The sequence below is a fragment of the Chlamydotis macqueenii genome, chromosome 1, assembly GCF_036417535.1.
Source record: "Chlamydotis macqueenii isolate bChlMac1 chromosome 1, bChlMac1.mat, whole genome shotgun sequence".
Lineage (NCBI taxonomy): Eukaryota > Metazoa > Chordata > Aves > Otidiformes > Otididae > Chlamydotis > Chlamydotis macqueenii.
The window spans coordinates 37,681,651-37,700,702 of record NC_141556.1 but is presented as its reverse complement, the minus strand read 5'-3'; the positions used below and the strand labels follow the sequence as shown (position 1 = coordinate 37,700,702).

Sequence of the window (19,052 nt, the reverse complement as noted above, 5' to 3'; positions counted from 1 at the left end):
GCCATCCCTGGAAACACATTGTGTTAGTAGTAAAAAGCATATTCGTAGAACTGCAGTAAAGCAATAACCACCACTCCCTTTTCTTTGTTTGTAATCCCATTCAGCTACCAGTCCCAAGAAATTTTCTGTCCCTGTGGGTCACGTAAGTGAACTGAGTGATGCTGAAGATGAAACCTCTGCTGCACAGAAGTCTGGCAAACTCTCAGACATGTATTCCACTACAGTCCCAAGTGTTGACAGCGCAGTAGAGTCATGGGATGGCTCTGGTGTTGATACTAGCTTTGGAAATCAAGGTACTATCAAGAATGCAATTGACATTTAAAGTAGAAATAATTGCCTTCATGGTTGACCTTCCTTTGCCTTAAAGAGAACTGTATCTGTACCAACTTTAAACCTTGTACTTTGTAATGTGCCAGTGTCTCATTATGACCACACACGTTGCCAGGCAGCACGATCTCTTACACTTGACTGGGCTCGGATTCATTCTTTCATCACAATGTGATGTGTTATGAAGCATTTATCAATACATTAACAGGGTTTTGTTAGTTTTACTGACATCTGAATAGCCTGGTCCATAGCTCATCCACAACTGAGTGAGTTTGTCCTTCAAATGCAGATCAGTGAAAGGGATGCAACACACTGAAGATGTTCATGAATTTGATGCTCATATGCAGTCATTTTTAACTGACAACAGATTTATTATAAACTGCTAAAGGGGGAACATCAGGCGTTGCTTATGATTTGTAAATCTTTTACTTCTTCCTCATTCCTGCATTGACATCTAACTTTCAGCCCTCAAAAACAATCATTCTGTTTAAAGATATGATTTTCCTTAGTGATAAATTTTCTACTTCTGTTTGAGTATTGTTTTATGTAAGATTTTAAAATGATTTCATTTATAGAGGTAGTAAGGGATACAGACATCTTGTAATATTCTAGATAACAACAAAAATAACTTCCACATGGCTTCAGTGTTTTATTTAATTCTTTAAAATGTTTAATTCCATTGTACAACAGGTATTCCCACTACCTGGCAGGTATTTGGACAAGTACATCCTTACCTCAAATATTTTTTTCTTGCTTGCTCTGGTTGCGCACATTCCTTCAGTTTTATTTCTGTTTCTTTCTGTGGCTTTCCAGGAGTAGCCAGGAAACTACAGGGTAGTAGCCAGCTACTACAGGGTAGTAGCTCACGGACAGCTGTTTTGTACCCTCACACAGAGAACTGAAACTGAGCTCTGCCCAGCAGATTTCCCAGATAGACTGGAGTTCTGTGCTGATTACTTTCATTGCTATTCTCTAATGTGCCTGCTCAACGATAAAACTGGCATTTTCTTCTGGAAAGCAGAAACTTACTGAGCTACTTGATCAAGAAGTAACTGAGTTTACTACTAGTGGCCATCTTTTTCTGTTCTTTAATTTTTAAGTATTTCTTAGCATTACTGCATATATTTGGCATCAACTTTCTTTAAAAAAAAGACAGTCTCAATACATTTAATTATAACTCCTCTGTTTTCTACATTTTACTTTTAATTTACCATTACATACAACATTTTCTTTAGTACTCAATGTATTGGACTATATTTCCCTTGTATAATTTGTATTTCACTGGAGTTACAGTTGGGATTAATTTATTCTCTTTTCTGTTCTTAACTGTTTTGGTCAGTTTATCAAAATAAACCATGTTAGATTTTTATCTTATATTTTTAAGTTCTAAGGAGAAGTATTGCTGAAAAAGTGCCAAAATAATAGTTCTCATTTCCTGGGTGCCCTGGTGATACTTGGAGTAAATTGTTCGATGTGGAAAGGATTGAGGCTCAGACTTCTTTCCTAAGTCCTGATGATTCGGACGCCATGCCAAACCTAAACCAGCATCTCAAAGCAGTTTTTTTTCTAACTCCCTTGAAAAAATCAGCCCAGACTTGGCTGGGTACATGGCCCTTCTGCTAAACAGCTTGAGTGTAATCAGACGTGCACCTTATCCCTCGCTGTGGTACTAATGTGACCCACATTTCTATTAAAGTTCATTCTGTCTTGACCTGTCAAGTTGATTTTGGCTTCTCTCCAAACCTTCTTGGCATAAGCACAGGCTAAGCAAACTGAGGAGTTTGGGGAATGTTTCTGGAGCACCAGATAATGCTTTATCCTATTAGTTGCTGATTTAATGCTAGTGAGCAGTCTTTTCTCTCCTTGAATTAATACCCTATTTTGTACCTTCATCTAATGTGTCTACCTTCCTAATCCGGAGCCTTGCCCACACAGCAGTCACATTTTCACAACCAAAACCCTTCCTAGAATCTAGGAGTATGTTAATGTCTGCCAATTAGCTGGAAAATGCAGACAGCACTGTAGTTACATGGGATTTGAGGGAGACAGGTCTAGACTGATTTATGGAAGCAAACTGCCCTCTTTAGAGAGGTGACAGCAGTGATATTTGTTAGTCATAACAAAATAGAACTTCCTAATCCAATATGTGCTTCAGAAAACACCAACTACAGGGCTAGAAAAGGAATATGTCAAGTTGAAATATATATATAGCAACTCTACCGTAATAGATTTTGCTTACGAGATCAGCATCAGCTTGTGACAAGTCAATCCATGTGTTCTTCTCAATACATCACTTGGAAGCCAAACTATCTAGTTCCTACTTGGAATTCAAATTACACTTAATTTAGTTAAAGAAGTACTACCGAACTAATACCAGCATTGCTTGTATGATAAAAGCACCCAGAAATAAACTCTTCAGATATAAAGGCCGTCCGATGCCACTTACACAGCCTTGAGATATTTGGAAATGGCTGAGAGAGAAATCATTTTGTGCGAGGTGAGCTTTCCAAGGGTATATATTGGTCCCAGGCCTGTGTGCCCATCGTGAGCTGAGTCTTTTCTCAGTTCTCAGAGCCCTAGCAAAAAGCAGTAGCTCTACTAAGTGCAAGTCCTCCTTCTACAGAGGGGCATGGGTACAGAGATTCCCATGTTGGCCTTTATGCAGGGCAGTGACAGCACAGTCCTGCACTTGCGTTAATGAGTCCTTGCCTCAGCGATGCCAAGACAGCCACCTTCCTTCCTGTTCTAGCATTACCCCAGTTAATGGTCACTCAAGAGCCTTCTGCATCTAGGTAGCCATTCTATGGATTAGCAGCATTGTGCATAATTGACACTAATACATCATTAATTTTTAGCTGCATTACTTCCAAATTTGAGAAAGTTACCAGGAGGAAGAAAAACCTTTCTTGCTAGTCATACGAAAAGTCAAGTTGATGGGGTTTTTAAGTACATCCTTCCAAACTCTTTTTCCAATCGATCTGAAGCACATTTTTCTTAATAACGTAGGTTTTATTTTGGGCATGTTACACATGAACATGTTAGCACATAGTTAATGCATCCATAACACATGTGACTTATTCACTAGAATTCGATGTATGATGCCAAACTGGAAATTGATAAGTTGTGAAAATGTACCTCTGAGACTATGAAGCAGCTGAAACAGGAACAGGAGGAGAACAGTGTTGGCTATATTTAAGATTTTACTTTCAATGGACTTCCACAGGAGAGGCTCTAGAGCACACCTGATTTGAGGCATAATTTAGGTCATTTATTCTTCTAAATGTCTGACTACTACTACAAAAAAGAAAAAAGGTAGCAATCACGAGTCTGCATCCCAGTTCCAGAGAACCTAGCTCCAGAGATGTGCTTTTCTGTCTTCACAACATGTACAGTGCTGTAAATATGTAATTCATCATTTTAGGTCACAGCTATCAGGCTTCAGGATACAACTTCAATACCTATGAATGGAGGAGTCCTAAACCTACAAGTTTGTCCCCTCCAAGCAAACCACGAAACCACCCATTTCATGATACAGGGCTGAGTGATGACGAATGGGACCGACCTACAGCAAGCAGGTAAGTTCATGTATGAGTTTCTGTTTTCTGATTTGCAGCTGCAGCGGGGCCTCAAAAATGAACCCTTACTGTCTGAAATGAAATTATTTTTTTCTAACGCAGCTGTAACAGCTCTTCCTTCAAATGGGAGACGTAGTATTTATATTTAATGAAATTTATGAGCATAGATTAGTGACGTTTTTGGAAGACTAGGATCCAAAACCAAGACATATATTTATTTTTAGTTACTTCAGGCAAAAAAAAAACCCCACAGCATTTATCTCTTAGGAATAAAAAAAAAAATCCCCAAATTAGGACATTCCCCTAGGTAAGCTTCAAAAAAAACCTGCTTTGTTTTCTACTCCACAAAAATAAAACTACAAATAAAGCAGCTAAAGAAAACTGACGTGTTAATCTTTTGTCTTCCATGAAAATTCATTGTTTTGATTTGGTAAAAGAAGCATAAATTACGATCTTCTTCCATAAGTGCTTGAGACATCTGCAGTGATTCAGTTGGAGAACAAAGCGACCTAGGTAGAAATGTCTTGTCCAAAGCTGTAGTAGTTTGCATTCCTCTTCTTCTGAGAAGTAAATCTCCTCATCAGTGAATTTCTCTGCAGGCACAAGACCTTCCATAGAGAAAAATGCTTAGTTGACAATGCTTATAAATAGTGAAAGATCCAAAAACCCCCAAGTCTCTTATTCTTTATTCTAAGGATGATCCAGCAGTGGAACCACTGCAGAGGCTTGGGTCATTCTGACAAAAAAAAAACAGTTCTTCCTCAGAGAAGGGAAGGCAGACATCACAGTCAGAAAGATTTCTGTGCTCTTTGTACACATCCTCAGGACTTGCAGACATGCATATTTTTCATTAGAAATACAGTTTCTTGGTGTAGAAGCACAATGAGCCTGAAATCCCAGTCTGTAAGAAATTCAGTTTAGTACTAAAGAAAACCTTTCTGGTTCCTGTATAAACATACTGGATAAGTAAATCCGTAAGGTCCAGTCTGTTAGTTCTGAAATACAGATCAAGGCAAGGCTTAGATGCCAGTGCTGCTTTTCAGAATCTGAATGACAAATCCTCTGATACAGCGAATTTCCCAGTGGCATTTTTTCTAGAGACAGGTCTGGCAAGATAATAGCTAAGATCTGGGCAAGTGTGAATTCTCAGTCTGTATCAGACTACTTTGGACTCTGTTGGCCAAAAGCATAAAGAAGTTTTCATAGGCTAATAGTGGGCAGTATTTAATAAAGGAAACGACCATAGGTTTATTCATACCTCCCATTCTTGGTAAGTTAATATATTTTATTTAATAGCAGCATTTTTATCCACAGTTAAAGCCCATCTTTTATTTCTCAGATGCAATGCAGCCATAGATTCCAGAACACTTGCTGTTTTAGAATCATAGAATAGAATCATAGAATGGTTAGGGTTGGAAGGGACCTTCAAAGGTCATCTAGTCCAACCCCCCTGCAAGGAGCAGGGACATCCCTGACTAGATCAGGTTGCTCGGAGCCTCATCCAGCCTGGCCTTGAACATTTCCAGAGATGGGGCCTCCACCACCTTTCTGGGCAACCTGTTCCAGTGTTCTATAACTCGCATGGTAAAAAATTTTTTCCTAATTTCTAATCTAAATCTACCCCCCTCTATTTTAAAACCATTACTCCTCGTCCTATCGCAACAGGCCCTACTAAACAGCCTTTCCCCATCTTTCTTGTAGGTCCCCTTGAGGTACTGGAAGACCGCTATCAGGTCTCCCCGGAGCCTCCTCTTCTCCAGGCTGAACAGCCCCAACTCTCTCAGCCTGTCCTCATAAGGGAGGTGCTCCAGCCCTTTTATTATCTTCGTGGCCCTCCTCTGGACCTTCTCCAACTGGTCCATGTCCTTCTTGTGTTGGGGGCTCCAGAACTGGACACAGTTGCAGTTACATAATTAATAGGCTGAAAAAGTTGATGAGCAGTGAACCAGGACGCTGGATTGTAAAATACAGAATCTTCTGAATGAAAAGTGTGTGTTCTACTACTATTTTAAAGCACTATTCAGCAGAAAGCATGCGCATTAAAGAATCTTGTTCTACTTGTCAATGTGACACCTGAGATACATGGCACAAATTAAAATAATGACAAATGTGTATGTGTAAAATTGATTATGGCACACCTGACAGTGTTCCTATACCAAGTGCTGGAGTATTTGAGAAGGACACGTTTGTTCTTCCAGCCTGTTACAGGGATTCCCAGAAAACCACCTCTTCTCTGCCTCTAGCTAATAAACTTACTTATCATCTTCTCTAACACTAAAAGTATTTTTTCTTACCTTTATTTTGTGTAGCACAGCTTCCAAGAATATGTGGCAACAGAAAGATCCTGAGACATTGGGAGAGAATCAAGAAAACCATTTAAAGCAGACTTCCATAGAAAGATCAGGGGCAGAGAGCATCAGGAGCATGAAGAAAGAGGGCAAGCTGTGGAAAGGTGCCTCTGGTGGGCAAAGGAAAGGTGGGGGACAGCTGGAAGAGTGGAATACATCCAGGTAGGAGAAAAAAGGGTGCAGAGGCGTGGGATCCAGCTGGGCTGAGGCAGGGGTGGTGGGAGAAGGGGGAAGAAAGGAAAAATGGTTGAAATGAGAAAAAGGAGAAAAAACAGGGTAAAAGCAGAAAACGCATCATTAAGATGCCATTGGGTGTCAGTGAAATTTTAGTTGGCAAGCAAATTAAACCAGAGAGCTCAAACTGTTCTGTAGCCTGATGTCTGCCTACCACTGGCAGGTAGGACAAGTCTGTTATAGTTCTTGCTCCGCGGAAACTTTTTTGCATGTTAAAACAATACTTACAAGAATGAGTCTGCCAGATCCTAGAACATCCTATCACCTCCTGAATTAAAAAAAAAAAAACGGTTTTTTGTCTTTCATGGCAATAAGAACCAAATCATAAGCACCTGTGCCTTCGTATTTGTCTCACTACCTTTTCTTCAGCATTTTTATGCATCTAAATTTCTGCTGGCTCTTTGAATAAGCATCAGAAAACCAAATATATTTGTTATAGGTCAAACAGTGTTTCACATGACATAAAATCAATCTCTCAAGTTTCAGGGAAAAAAAAACATCTAGATGAGAAATTATTTTGGTACCTCTTTTTTTTCTGATGCAGCAGCTCAGCTACAAATCAGTTTATTCATGTGGCTGTAATGGGAATGCAAAAGTTGAGCATTTCACACACCAGCAGACAAGACTCTCAGAAAAGGCAAAAGAGGAGGTGAGGGCAGAACAAATAATTGCTTCAGCTAAGAACAGGTCCAGACGTATAGGCATCATGATTTCAGATTTCACAGAAGTTGGAGAAGAAATGGACCTCCTGTTCTAGGAAATCCAGTCGCAGACAATTGCCTCAGATAATCCTGTTCATTAACTCAAGTTCCATTTTATATTATAATATTAGTATGCAGTATGAAGAAAGGTATTGTAATGGATAAATTAGTCTATGTTAAATATTGGCTATTAAAATAACTACCTAGGTTTGTTGAGAGAGCTAATTTCAGAAGTCCTAAACACTTCCTAAAATCGTGTTTTAAATACTTTCTTACCTTGCCTGGAAGGAATTGCATCTGTGATGTGAGTAGGTATTCTCACCATTGCTGTATCCATTGCAATATCTTAGAAGAGACACTGGTGCTAGATGGAGAATCATTGCAATAAGAGATTGAAATGGCTGACCGTTGTCTGCTTGACTGATCATAACTGTAAGAAGGCATCTCTGAGGCAGAGTATCCTGTGTGAAGCATTCAAATTGTCCTTGTGCTGGGCAGTTCTCCTATTTAGAAGCTATTCTGTTAACAGTGTTCCATTCACACTATTCTCAGTAATATATTGTAAAGCAAGGCTTCAAATGCTTGCATAATAGTGTTTGTTCTGTTTGTGTGCTGTTAAGCACCACCAGCTGCAGTCTGTGGGCAGCTGCTCCAAAGTAACAACTTCCTGCCACCAAAAGGGCAAATTCTCATTCTTTTCTTCCACACCCTTCCCCTGTGCCTCTCACATAATCACCTCCCTCCTGTGCCGCAGCTCTCACACTTGTGTGAACATTCATTGAGCTGATTCTCCTTGCTAAGACAGCAAGGAACTCCTGCTTTCTCCCCTCACACACCTACACTGTAATGGTGTTGCTTTGGGCTGTGTTGCTGCCCACAGTCCAGTTGATGTTTTTTATCAGACCTCTCTTTCTGAGCAACTTCCCTAAGCATCACTGTGACCAAAGTCTTGCTCAAGAGTGCTAGTAATAAGGCTTTGGTGTGTTTATGAAACACCAGAGACCCAAGTCTCCATGCAAGACAGTTGCATCCCTGAAAATTTCTCTGTGTTTGTGTATGAAATGACTGGAGGAGTTTATATGATGGCAGTCAGGTGGGCTTAAATTGATAATGATAAATGGACCTTAGGCTGAAGGAATCAGATAAAAAGCACCACCATCCTTTTTTTGCAAAGTGCAGTTTGCAAAAATGAGGGCTCTTTTCATATTCCCTGGGAGAAGTCTGTGAGGTTGGACGGGTTTATTGCAAATATTCGTTGCACGGAGCAACTCTGCACACAGCTACTGGTTGATTCATTAATTTTCCTAGGGAGGTCCCGGTTTCAATCCAGTAAAAATGTGTATTGAATTGTTCTTGGAATCCATTTATCTCCTTACTGAATAACTCGCTGCTCAGATCCTGCCAGCTGCTGGCGACTGCCAGGTTATGAGAAGCCTTGGCTGTCATGTGCTCTGCATGTCCATCCAGCCTCTCCTGATCAGCGACTCTTCCCACTCTCCTCCCCATCTCCCCTAACATTCTGTCATTCAAGTTGCAATCTGTGGCAAGGCACATGTGTAAAATATATTTTTTAAGGGAAAAAAAAAGTCCACATTTTTTTAACCTCTCATTGTAAATCTAGCTTCGCAGGTACCCATGATAACACCGAGGCTGACCAGGAGGAAAATTTCTGGTCTCAGGCTCTGGAGGATTTAGAGACCTGTGGCCAGTCAGGAATTCTGAGGGAACTAGAGGTAGAACAATCTTAACCTTTCTTTCCAATTATAGAGAAATATAATGGTTTTGGTTTGGTTTAAGTTCATTTTATTTTCTCCTTTTTTTTCTTTTAAGTTGCACTAATCACACCAATTCATTTAAAAGCTTTAACCCCTCTCCACAGGACAAGGCTGACAGGCGTCTGTGTTTGAGAAACATGACTCTCTTGGTACCTACCCTTTACCTTTATATTTTCGCTTGTGCAGCTGCCTCCCCCGCCCCTAACTGGAGCTGTTTTCTTTTGTACAATGCAACCAAAATTCTACAAACATGTTCACCCCAGAGCTTTTGACTTGCAGCTTCTGCTGTGCATAACCATTGAAGCTGTCTGCACAGGCAGCAAGTGGTGCAGAACTTCTTAAGTGGGCATAACCTTCCTGCAGCAATGCATCCCATTCTCTGACAGACGCTTTGTGCAGCTTTTCTTAGCATGTTGTAGGTTGTCTGTTAAATTAAAACTTAATTTGATTAAGATGAACATAAAAGAAAATCAGCTTTTCAAAATGTTTACCTGTAGTCTTACCACTCTGCCAAAAAGCTGCCAATGTGAGAAATGTTCATTATACGGCAATTTCTTCACTGCCTAACAAATGTTCACATTTCATCCTGAAGCTAATTGCAAATCTAACTGTGCTTTGTGTTCGATTGTGAGGGGGGAAGAGGGGGCAGGGAACAGAAGCAGAGTAACTTTCAGTCTTTATTTTTCTAATCACCTTTTCTCTAAGTTGTCTAATCAGAACAATTAAGATTATACTGCCACTTAAAGCTGCGGAATGAAAGGTCCTAAAATATTTTCTTTTATGTTCTTTTAAATTCCTGGAGCTGCACAACTGGCAGAATCTCATTTTCATTTTTATGTTATATAAAGTCCTTTAGCAGCCAGGAGGAATGTGAATGGCATAACTGGGTGAAAGTTTTTCCGTTCAGATTAATTTACTTCCTCGGATTTATGGCTTTTGTATTGCATGTATGAGTAGCAAAATGTGATTCTCACATATTTGTTATTGCAAACTAGAGAAATGTAGAGGAAAATGTTATACTGGTTTAATTCCATAGTTAGATATGGTTCAGTACCACAGGCTTCTCTCACAATTTTCAATATTCAGAGCACAATAAAAGGATATGGAAATAGATAATTCTGAAATGGAAATAGGTCATTCATGCTGACCACAATTCAGTTACTTCAACACAGTGAATTTTCCTCAGCCTTTCACAGAAGTGAAATTCAGAACTGCAGATGCTCTATCATTTATAGCATCGCCTTGTTGCGCAACCCACAGCTCTGAAAAGAAAGCGAGGTTCGTTCAGGATGACAGGATGCTGAGGATGGCGATGCCTCTATTTTATGAAGTGGCATTGTGTAGTCCAAGGACTCCTTATCGTTTTTCATTTCAAGGTCCTCAGCCAAAGAGCAAAGACAACTGTTGTTTGCCAAGTCCTCTGGATGCTTTTGCTCCATCAGGGAGTAATATCAGTCATTACTGAGCACAAGAGAGACTGTTAAGGCTGCAATATATTATCTCCTAGTGAAAGTACTGCTGGAGCCGGGAGAAAGAAGGGTGACAGACGTGGTTACCAGAGTCAGAAACAAAGGTTTATTTGCCTGTTTTCCCCTTATTTTTCCCCCTTCATTTTTACTTCTCCTTTTCAAGCAGGCTGCCTGCATCCTGTCCCAGTCAGAGTTCAGGTTATAGCCTTTTAACTTCTCTTTTCACTTGTCCATCAGCACCAGGGAGAATAAATAGGAAATTCAGCACACTCTTTCACAATACCATACCTCTGTATGGTGGCTACGCCAAAGCGCGTTTGCCTCCCATTCCCCGGAGCAGAAAATCTTTCACAAGGGGAGAGGCTCCTTGCTGTGCACGGGTGCTTTTCACATCAGTCCGTTCCACCCAGTGGATGAGATGACTGCTGTCATCATCTTTCAAGATTTCACCCTCCGTGTATTCTTGCATCTAAGATAACAAGCTAACTTTTACCGAGATTAAAAACAGCAGTGAGACAGGGGCTTGTATCTCTGAAATATTAGGGCTAAGCTAAGGCAGTTACTCTTGCGATATGTGTGTTATGCAAAGTTTCTTTCCAGGCAGTGAGCTTACCTGCACTGAGCATCCTGGCCTGGGATGGTGTCCGGGCACGCTCTCTGCCAGTGCTGACTCTAGAGCTGCCTACATATTCTGCTGACTCACATTTTTTTACCTTGCACACAGTCTGAATTGCAAATGCCTTCCTGTAGCTCCAATTCCAACAAATGCAATTATGCCACAACTTAAATGTCATTTTATTTACATATAAAATGTTTTAAAATAAGCAATTACACTACACACTCTTCAGTCTGCCAGGGGACTGGCTTACAAGCGTAGCCATTCTAGTGCTCAGTATTTTAGTTTGAAATGCTGTCTGAAAACTTTTGCCCATAGGATTCTGTTCTTGTTCTTGTGTTTTGTTGTGGTCCTTTATTTCATAGTGACTTGCAAGCAGATTGAACATCTACCCTCTTGCCTTTTGCTGTGCCCTGAGCGATTGTGTTTTAACAAAGAGTAGAGACGTTTTTCCTGCTTCTACAAACTAACCACTTACTTAACCCACATTCTGTGTTTAAAAGTAACCTGTTCGTTAATGCTCTAGGCCACAATTATGTCAGGAAGTACAATGAGTTTGAATCACGAAAACCCACAACCTCGTAGCCAGCTGGGAAGACAAGCCAGCTTCCAGGAAAGAAGTACTGTAAGGCCACATTACAGTCAAGCTACTCGTAGCAACACATTGCCGTCAGATGTGGGGAGAAAGTCCATGGTTCTGAGAAAAATTAAGCAAGAAATGAAAGAAATCATGTCACCAACTCCTGTGGAGTTACACAAGGTCTGTAATTTTTCTTCTGACAGCTTTGAAATAATATATTCAGCATAGGGAATGTAATTATGCAGCAATACAGTAAGCACTTTTTATAATGACTCTACAGATGTAATTTGGGGGCCGTGCTTATTAGTTCTTACAAAGGCATTAATAGTATATCCTTGTGGGGGAAACAAACAAATAAGATGCATCCTTGTCTACTATTTTGTTTTACAGTAAATCCTCAAAAGGGACTGCTCTTTTGCAAGGAGGATCCACTAGTAATTTAAATTGACAATACCAATAACTCATCTCTGCAAAATGTGTTCATTAAGAAAGCAAAGTTGAATTTCTAGAAAATACATTTCTTTAGGAAATTACTCAGGAGGGTTTGGGGCTCCCATTGGTCCTTTTTCAAATTAACACTAATTTTGAATCAAATACATGATACTCGATGTACCTAATAGAGAATGTTAGTTCAAATTAGCTATTGCTTCTCCTCTCCTTGTAATTCCTTTGCTCTAAAAAGGATGAATAATCTTCAGTCTATGCAACTTTTCACTGATAAGACTGTTGAAATCACCTGGTGATATTAAGGTGACTGTGCACCTCAAGGGAGTACTGGATAACTTGTCTTTAGATATGCACAGCAAACACCCTGCCAGTTTAAGTTTCAAGTCCAGTGAGGCCATAATAGCCACCAGCTTCCAAAACTTCAGGGGACCTTATAATGCTGTTCTCCTTGGTGGGAATGAGCATCCTGTCTCCTGCACCCATCGTCTTCTTAAAGGTGTGAGATCTTCCCAGAGAGGAGGCAGAAGCACAGATAGATTTCATTAAGAGGTCACCCATTGCCAATGTAAACAATCTATAGGATGTGCTGTGATAGTTTTAAGCTATGAGTATTTCCAGCTGGATGTGAAGTGATTAAGGGAGTTGGTTACTGTGCTCAATTTTCCTGAGTGGCGAGTACATGTGAGATAGATATAAAACAAAATTACACCAGTAGGCATTTCATGGTGTGCTCACGTTCAGCAAATGCATGGTTTTCTCCTATGGATTATAAAACCAACCTTTCATGGTTGATAAAATAAATCCTTTACTGGAAAGGAGTCGTCGGATTTCTGTTAATGCATTGGTGTTCTGTGATAGCTGCTAGCTCTTGGGCAGTAAAAAAAATGCCCTGTCCTTGAGCTTTCTCTCTCTTCAGTTGTCTATTTTTTAAGATTACCTTGACCTTCCATTTTAGTAATTTCCAGTCTTTGTTCAGACAATATACCTGCTTTTCCACTGTCTGCTGAAGAGATGTTGAGTTTGCTTATACTGTCTGTTCTGTCATCCAGAAAAGAGACATTTCCTTTCAGAAAATCTAAAAGTTGAACCTGCACCAATGATTTTCCAAATCCTTATAGTCGTTTAAGAAAAATAGAAACCGTTGACTGGATCTTACAGTCTGATTCACCAAAGTGGGCTTGCACCCCTGTGGTGACACGTGCAGGTTAACCCAAGCATTTATACCAATCTTAGCAAGTTATTATTCATTAGTTGTCTTACTGGTTCTTGTGTAGCAATGTGCCAGTTCCTTTCTCTCTCCTCCTTCATTTTTGTATTTATTTGACCTCTAGTTTAATACTAATAACCTGTTTAGTTGCTGTTTGTCATGGACAGCTTGTCCAATGATATTTTTCCAAAAGAGCTGCAATGTCACAGGAGCGACTTCACTGTCAGATAAATGCCTCAATTTAAGTATTTTTCATAACAGGTCTTACTGGCAAATGTGCTCTGCCCTCTGCAGGCAAATGTCTTAATCAGCTGGGCCACTGACGGGACAACCAGTGAGATAGGAACTGGTGTGGAAAACTGTGATGGTATAAACAATTTTGGAAATACAAGCTAAGACATAGCTTGCCTAAGACTTACCTCAGCAAGACTTTCAAGCATGTGCTTGACTGCATGCTGCTGAGCTTTCCCAGTTTCTTCAGCAGGACAGGTCTGGTGCCTTTCTAGGGTCTCAGTGCGATGAGTTTGCGTGCCTGTTGAGTCAGGGCTTGTGTGCCCTATAGGTCAGAGCTCACACCTTAAGTCTGATTGCAGAAAATGGGCCAGCTACGGTCGATGTTCCACTGTTTTTTCATAATCTGATTGTGAGAGAGCAAGAACATATGATTCTACCAAAGAAAAAGCCGTAAAAATGAAATGCATCAATTGCCAGTCTGACTGTATAGGGTAAGAAAGAATAAGACTGGATAAAAACTGCTCAGGCTACAAACACAAACGAGTCAGTGTAACGGAACAGCATAGTGAGCAGATGACATTACTGGCTTGTCCTTCTCAGCTGTACACCTGTCAGAAAGGTGACGCAGCCATGAGGATTATTTTGCTGAATGCTGCAAACTTTGCAGCAAGTTAACCTGAATTCCTCTCTGCTCTTTCTTACTTGACTGCTTTCCGTTCAGTAGATGTGTACTTGAACTGTCTTTGTCCTGAGGAAGCTAGGATTGAAATAAGTGTCATACAAATCTCTTCAAACACTTGTTCTTGATGGTTTAATAAGGAACATTTAATTTAGCTGGATAGGATATTGCTGTATCAGTACCCGAATTTTAATTAATGCCTTTAATTGATTTTATCTACCTAGGTAATCATATAGATTAATATTTTTCTAAAAATCATAGTGAAACAATTTTTTAAAGTTTCACAGAGCACACATTCCTCTGAGAGCAAAAATATGTGCTAGACATCAGATAATTTTTTAATATTATTATTGCAAGTAGTCATTAACCTAAAATTACAGTTGGTTAAAATACCTCAATAGCTGATTTGTGCAAGATGTATGAATTTAAATTAAGCATTTTCCCGTAGATCTGAGAAGCACAGAAACAGATTCAAGACTTGTAAGCTTCAGTTTAAAATTTGTAACTATTTAATTTCTTATGAAATATGAATTACATTTCCATTTCAACTTTGTTTTTCCCTTAGGCTCCTGATGTAAATTTAAAACAAATCACCCATAATGGAGATTTTGCTATTGCAGTCAAACTTTCCAAACAGTTGTGCTCAGAAGTACAGATAAACCAGGATGATGTAGGTGTTGCTTGAATTGCTTGCAACCTTGTACCCTTCAGACAGAGCTGCTGCACTGACAGGGCAAGTGAAGATGAGAAACCTGTGTGGTAGGGCTTTGCCCGTACCCGTTACTAAATAAAAATCTGGGTATTTCAGATTGCAGGGTTTTTACTCTGAGATTCTCTCTGAAGGCTATATGCTCCCCTAAAAAGAAGTAGCCCCAAAATTATAACCTATAATACAAAAGAAAGTTCTCTGCAGATGACTTGCACCTAAAAAATGTGGCAGCTTTTAAACATGCAACAAATTTAAATCGCAACCTCATCCCTTGAGTAAGTATCAGTTTCTTTAATTTCCCAGCTCCTCTTAAATAAACCAAAAGTCAAGAGAAGATAGCCATAAGGGAAACAGTTTTTAAAAATATTCTAGGATCTGTAGATCTGAAGAACCACAGAAATTAGAAAATACTTTGATACATAAAAGTTGTGATTGCATGGTAGTGAGTAATTCCCTTCCAGAGTTCTCAGTCCATATAAATCAGGAAAGTCCGACCTGAACAAGTTGGGGGGGGGCACTAAAAGACTTTTCGGATGATCACTCTCAAGTTCTGAGCCCCTCCTTGCCCACCCCCCACGCCCCATGCAGTACTTCCCACTGTCCCTCTACAGCAAAATTACGCTTTCATGCCCCTGGTTATTTGCAGTGCTCCATTTTTTGGCTCACAAGCTGGGCATAAAGGAGCATGTGCATTATTATAAAGAGACAAGCTAAGGTGAGCTCATGTGGAATGGCACTTCCTATAGATCTGTAGAGCAGAATGTATATGTATTTTGTTTGCTAATAGGCCACTCACTAAAAGCAGGAAAAAAGCAATACTGTCTTAGAACCTACAAATAGGACCACCATCTGTAGTACGTGCAGAATTATTCTCCACTCTAACTTGGCTTTGGTAATTAGTTCTTAACTGTAATAGAGTGTCCAGTTTGGGGTCTGAAAATTAAAGGATGTTGACCAACTGCACAGAGTCCAGAGAAGAACAAGCCCTGTTTCACATCGCTGCAGGGAAGGAGAGAATAAAGTGATCATGTTCTCTGTGGACAGCAGCAGGCTTAGCCTCTCAGCAGGGGCGATTTAGTTCAGACCCAAGGAAAACATCTGAAGCACTGGAAGGGATGACTTAATAGACTGTTAAGCCTCCATCACTGGAGGTTATAAAAAGCAAGACAGATAAATGTCTCTCAGAAACAGATTGGACGCAGTTGATCCTGCCTTAGGACAAGATTGTGGTCTAGATGACTTCAGAGAGTCCCCTCTTTCATTTGTTTTTGTAGTTCATCTGAGGTTGGATTCAGTTCCATTTAACTCCAGTGCCTGAAGGAAGAGGGAGGGGAAAAGGAGTAAGTGGAAAGGGGAAGTTCCTTTCAAAAATTGTGCCATCTGTGCTAGAACAGTACATAGTATTTTAAGTCTTCTCCTCTTAGGCACTGTATCACATGTTTACGTTTACTTTTCAAGACTTCTTTAAGAAGCAGTTAACAAGAAGCACTCCTATATTTGTGATGGTGAGGAAAAAAAAAAGTTACCTCATTTGAACAGAATTTGTCTTGGTCCAGTGCTACTTATTTTTCATTTTTGCCAGGAAATGCACACAAATCTGCCAGTAAAATATATATCACTCCTTTATTTTTTTTTGTCTTGTAGAATGGTAGCCTTGCAGCACTTTCATAGTAGCTTCAAACACACTCCAGATTAAAGTCATGTTAGCCATGCTGTGATATCACAAACAAAAGCCGCTGTTGATAACAAATTATTAGAAGTTTCTCAGAGTCCTGCTGATACAACAGCTGTTGATACAAATTAAAATCATTCTATGATGAGTTCTTTTGAATTTGCAGATAGGTTTTTCAGTAGCTGAAACGCCCATTGACTACTAAAATTCATGCTGAGATGGAAGAACTTGTTGTTTTCAGCAACAAGTTACTTTTGGGGAAGACTGGAGAAAAGAAGGCAAAAACCTTAACCACAGCAGGCACTGGGAAGTTTAAAATGACAGCTCATACCCAAAGAAGTCACTGGCAGGGAGAAAGCCTTCAGCTTAGTCAGTGGGACTTCAGGTGTGGCTTTCTGCTTCGCTGTGCTGTACAGAGGGAGAAAAACAAGGGAAGAGGAGGAACTGGTGTGAAGTGAGGGACAAATACTCTGTGCAGCTATTTGTGCTCCCCACAGCACGAGACAGAGATGTTTTCACAGCAGCCCAGCGATGCACCGTCCACATCTACAGATAAAGCGGTGCTAATGCTGCAGCAGCTGGCATTGTATCTAACTTCTCTCAACCATTGCCCAGGATAGCTACCAAACTTACCAGTGAGTCTGTTTGCATTCTGGTTAAAGCACCATTGATATTCCATTAAAGGCAAGTAAAGTCAAGAAAACTGCAGAGAGTGGGAAAAAAAAACCCAAACCAGCTATCTGTGCTCTCTGTTGATCTGATCAAATCCTTAAGTCCTGTTTTGAGACAATATCTTGTCTGTTCTTGCTTACCTTTTCAGAATGGCAGTTAGTGCAGGATCTCAGAAGCTGAAGGCAGCACCAGCCAGCACTGCATCCCAGCACTGCATCCCAGCACTGCTGTGCCTTGACATTCTGTGAAATACTGACCAAGTCCTCAGCAGACCGATCTGAATTTGGTCTTGGCCTGCCTTGAGCAGGAGGTTGGACTAGACACTAACCCAAAGTCTCCTTGAATTTGAATGATTCCTTAATTCAGAAACACCAGAAGGGAATTCAGTGGCTGGCACACATAAGGATGCATCACACGGCGCATTACTAGTGCCAAGCCATTATAAAACTACAAAGCACACTTAATACAACAATACACATAGTACAACAGCCAAGGTATGATAAAACTAGTATTTTTGAACTCAAAAAGTGACATAAGCTATAGCAGTAAAAGCACAGTTTTGACTGTGAGACTATCTGCATACGCGTTTTGTGCCACCATCAGTGTCAGATGTCACACCACTGGCTCACACAATTTACTTGCATAGGTCTGCACTCCTGATGTGAGCAAGAAGCAAGACAGAAAAATAACATGACAGAAATAAAAACCTAAGCGTACCACATAGCTACAAAGAAGTGGCTGAATCCTTTCCTATCAAGTGACCAAATTCACAAAACTGCCTGCAAGGGCTTGTTTTCTGAACACCTGAAAAACCTTTTTCTAACCGTTTTATTAACTTCTGTTTCTTTGCTTTTGAATGACTGTCTCTTGGCTATGTAACAGAAAGAACACTGCCTGCAAGCTCTTTCTGAAGGAGCCTTATTATTTGTACTTTCTTGGAAGACTGCATTATAACTCTTATACTGAGCGTATTTGAGATTAGGCTGCACAGGGTGGCCCATTGCCTGGCCAAAAACGGGCTGGCTAGGGCTTATGGTGCCCGTGGTGTTTATGCCCTCTGGCAGTTTTGAAAGACCTGACACCAAGTGTTTGGTTGAGGCCAGGTCTTCATCCCTGAAACATAACTAAACTTAATCTTGTACTCAGATCCTGGCAACTAGGAAAGCAGGGTAGCAAGAAACTGACTTCTTAAAAAAAAAAAAAAAAAAAAAATCACACCACAAAGAAGGGTGGGATAGAACGCACAGATTTCCAGATGACAAGTTGAAAGGGCTGTTTATTACTGAAGAATAAGGCAGCTTCTGAGGTTATTAACATAATGTCAAAATGGGAACAACTCGCTCTCATACAGTACGGTAAGTACCAAATAGTAGGTAAGTGATCTCTCTAATGTGGGGGTGGGGGGGACACACACACACGACTCAAAACAGCAAAAAAAAAAAAAAAAACAACACACCAAACACCACAGTAGGAGGAAAGCCTGCCTTAGTGCTTGTAGAAATGTGGACAATTTGGTTTTGGGTTTGTTTGGGTTTTTTTTTTCCCCCCCCTCATCATGTGACATCACCTCCACAGGTAACTTTGTACAAGGACTCTGACGGAGAAGACTTTGGGTTCAGCGTCTCAGATGGTTTATTGGAAAAAGGCGTTTATGTTAAAAACATTCGCCCAGCTGGCCCTGGCGATCTGGGAGGTTTAAAACCCTATGACAGACTTTTACAGGTAATGTGCCTAGCACCACGCAGATTTAGCATGAAAGGCCATGACATCCAGATGATTACTTTGTAAAAAGATTTGTAACCGCACT

The 19,052-nt window shown here is 40.2% G+C and overlaps 1 protein-coding gene across 1 annotated transcript in view; it reads left to right on the top strand.

Annotated features, from left to right (window-relative positions):
• Positions 1 to 19,052, top strand: part of GRIP1 (glutamate receptor interacting protein 1) — a 156,268-nt gene that overhangs the window by 134,750 nt on the left and 2,466 nt on the right. Inside the window, exons 19-25 of the mRNA XM_086739948.1 lie at positions 105 to 293; positions 3,749 to 3,902; positions 6,212 to 6,412; positions 8,807 to 8,918; positions 9,065 to 9,109; positions 11,572 to 11,805; positions 18,821 to 18,967. Of these exons, the coding sequence (XP_086596074.1) occupies positions 105 to 293; positions 3,749 to 3,902; positions 6,212 to 6,412; positions 8,807 to 8,918; positions 9,065 to 9,109; positions 11,572 to 11,805; positions 18,821 to 18,967 (1,082 nt within the window). The remainder of the gene's footprint in view (positions 1 to 104; positions 294 to 3,748; positions 3,903 to 6,211; positions 6,413 to 8,806; positions 8,919 to 9,064; positions 9,110 to 11,571; positions 11,806 to 18,820; positions 18,968 to 19,052) is intronic.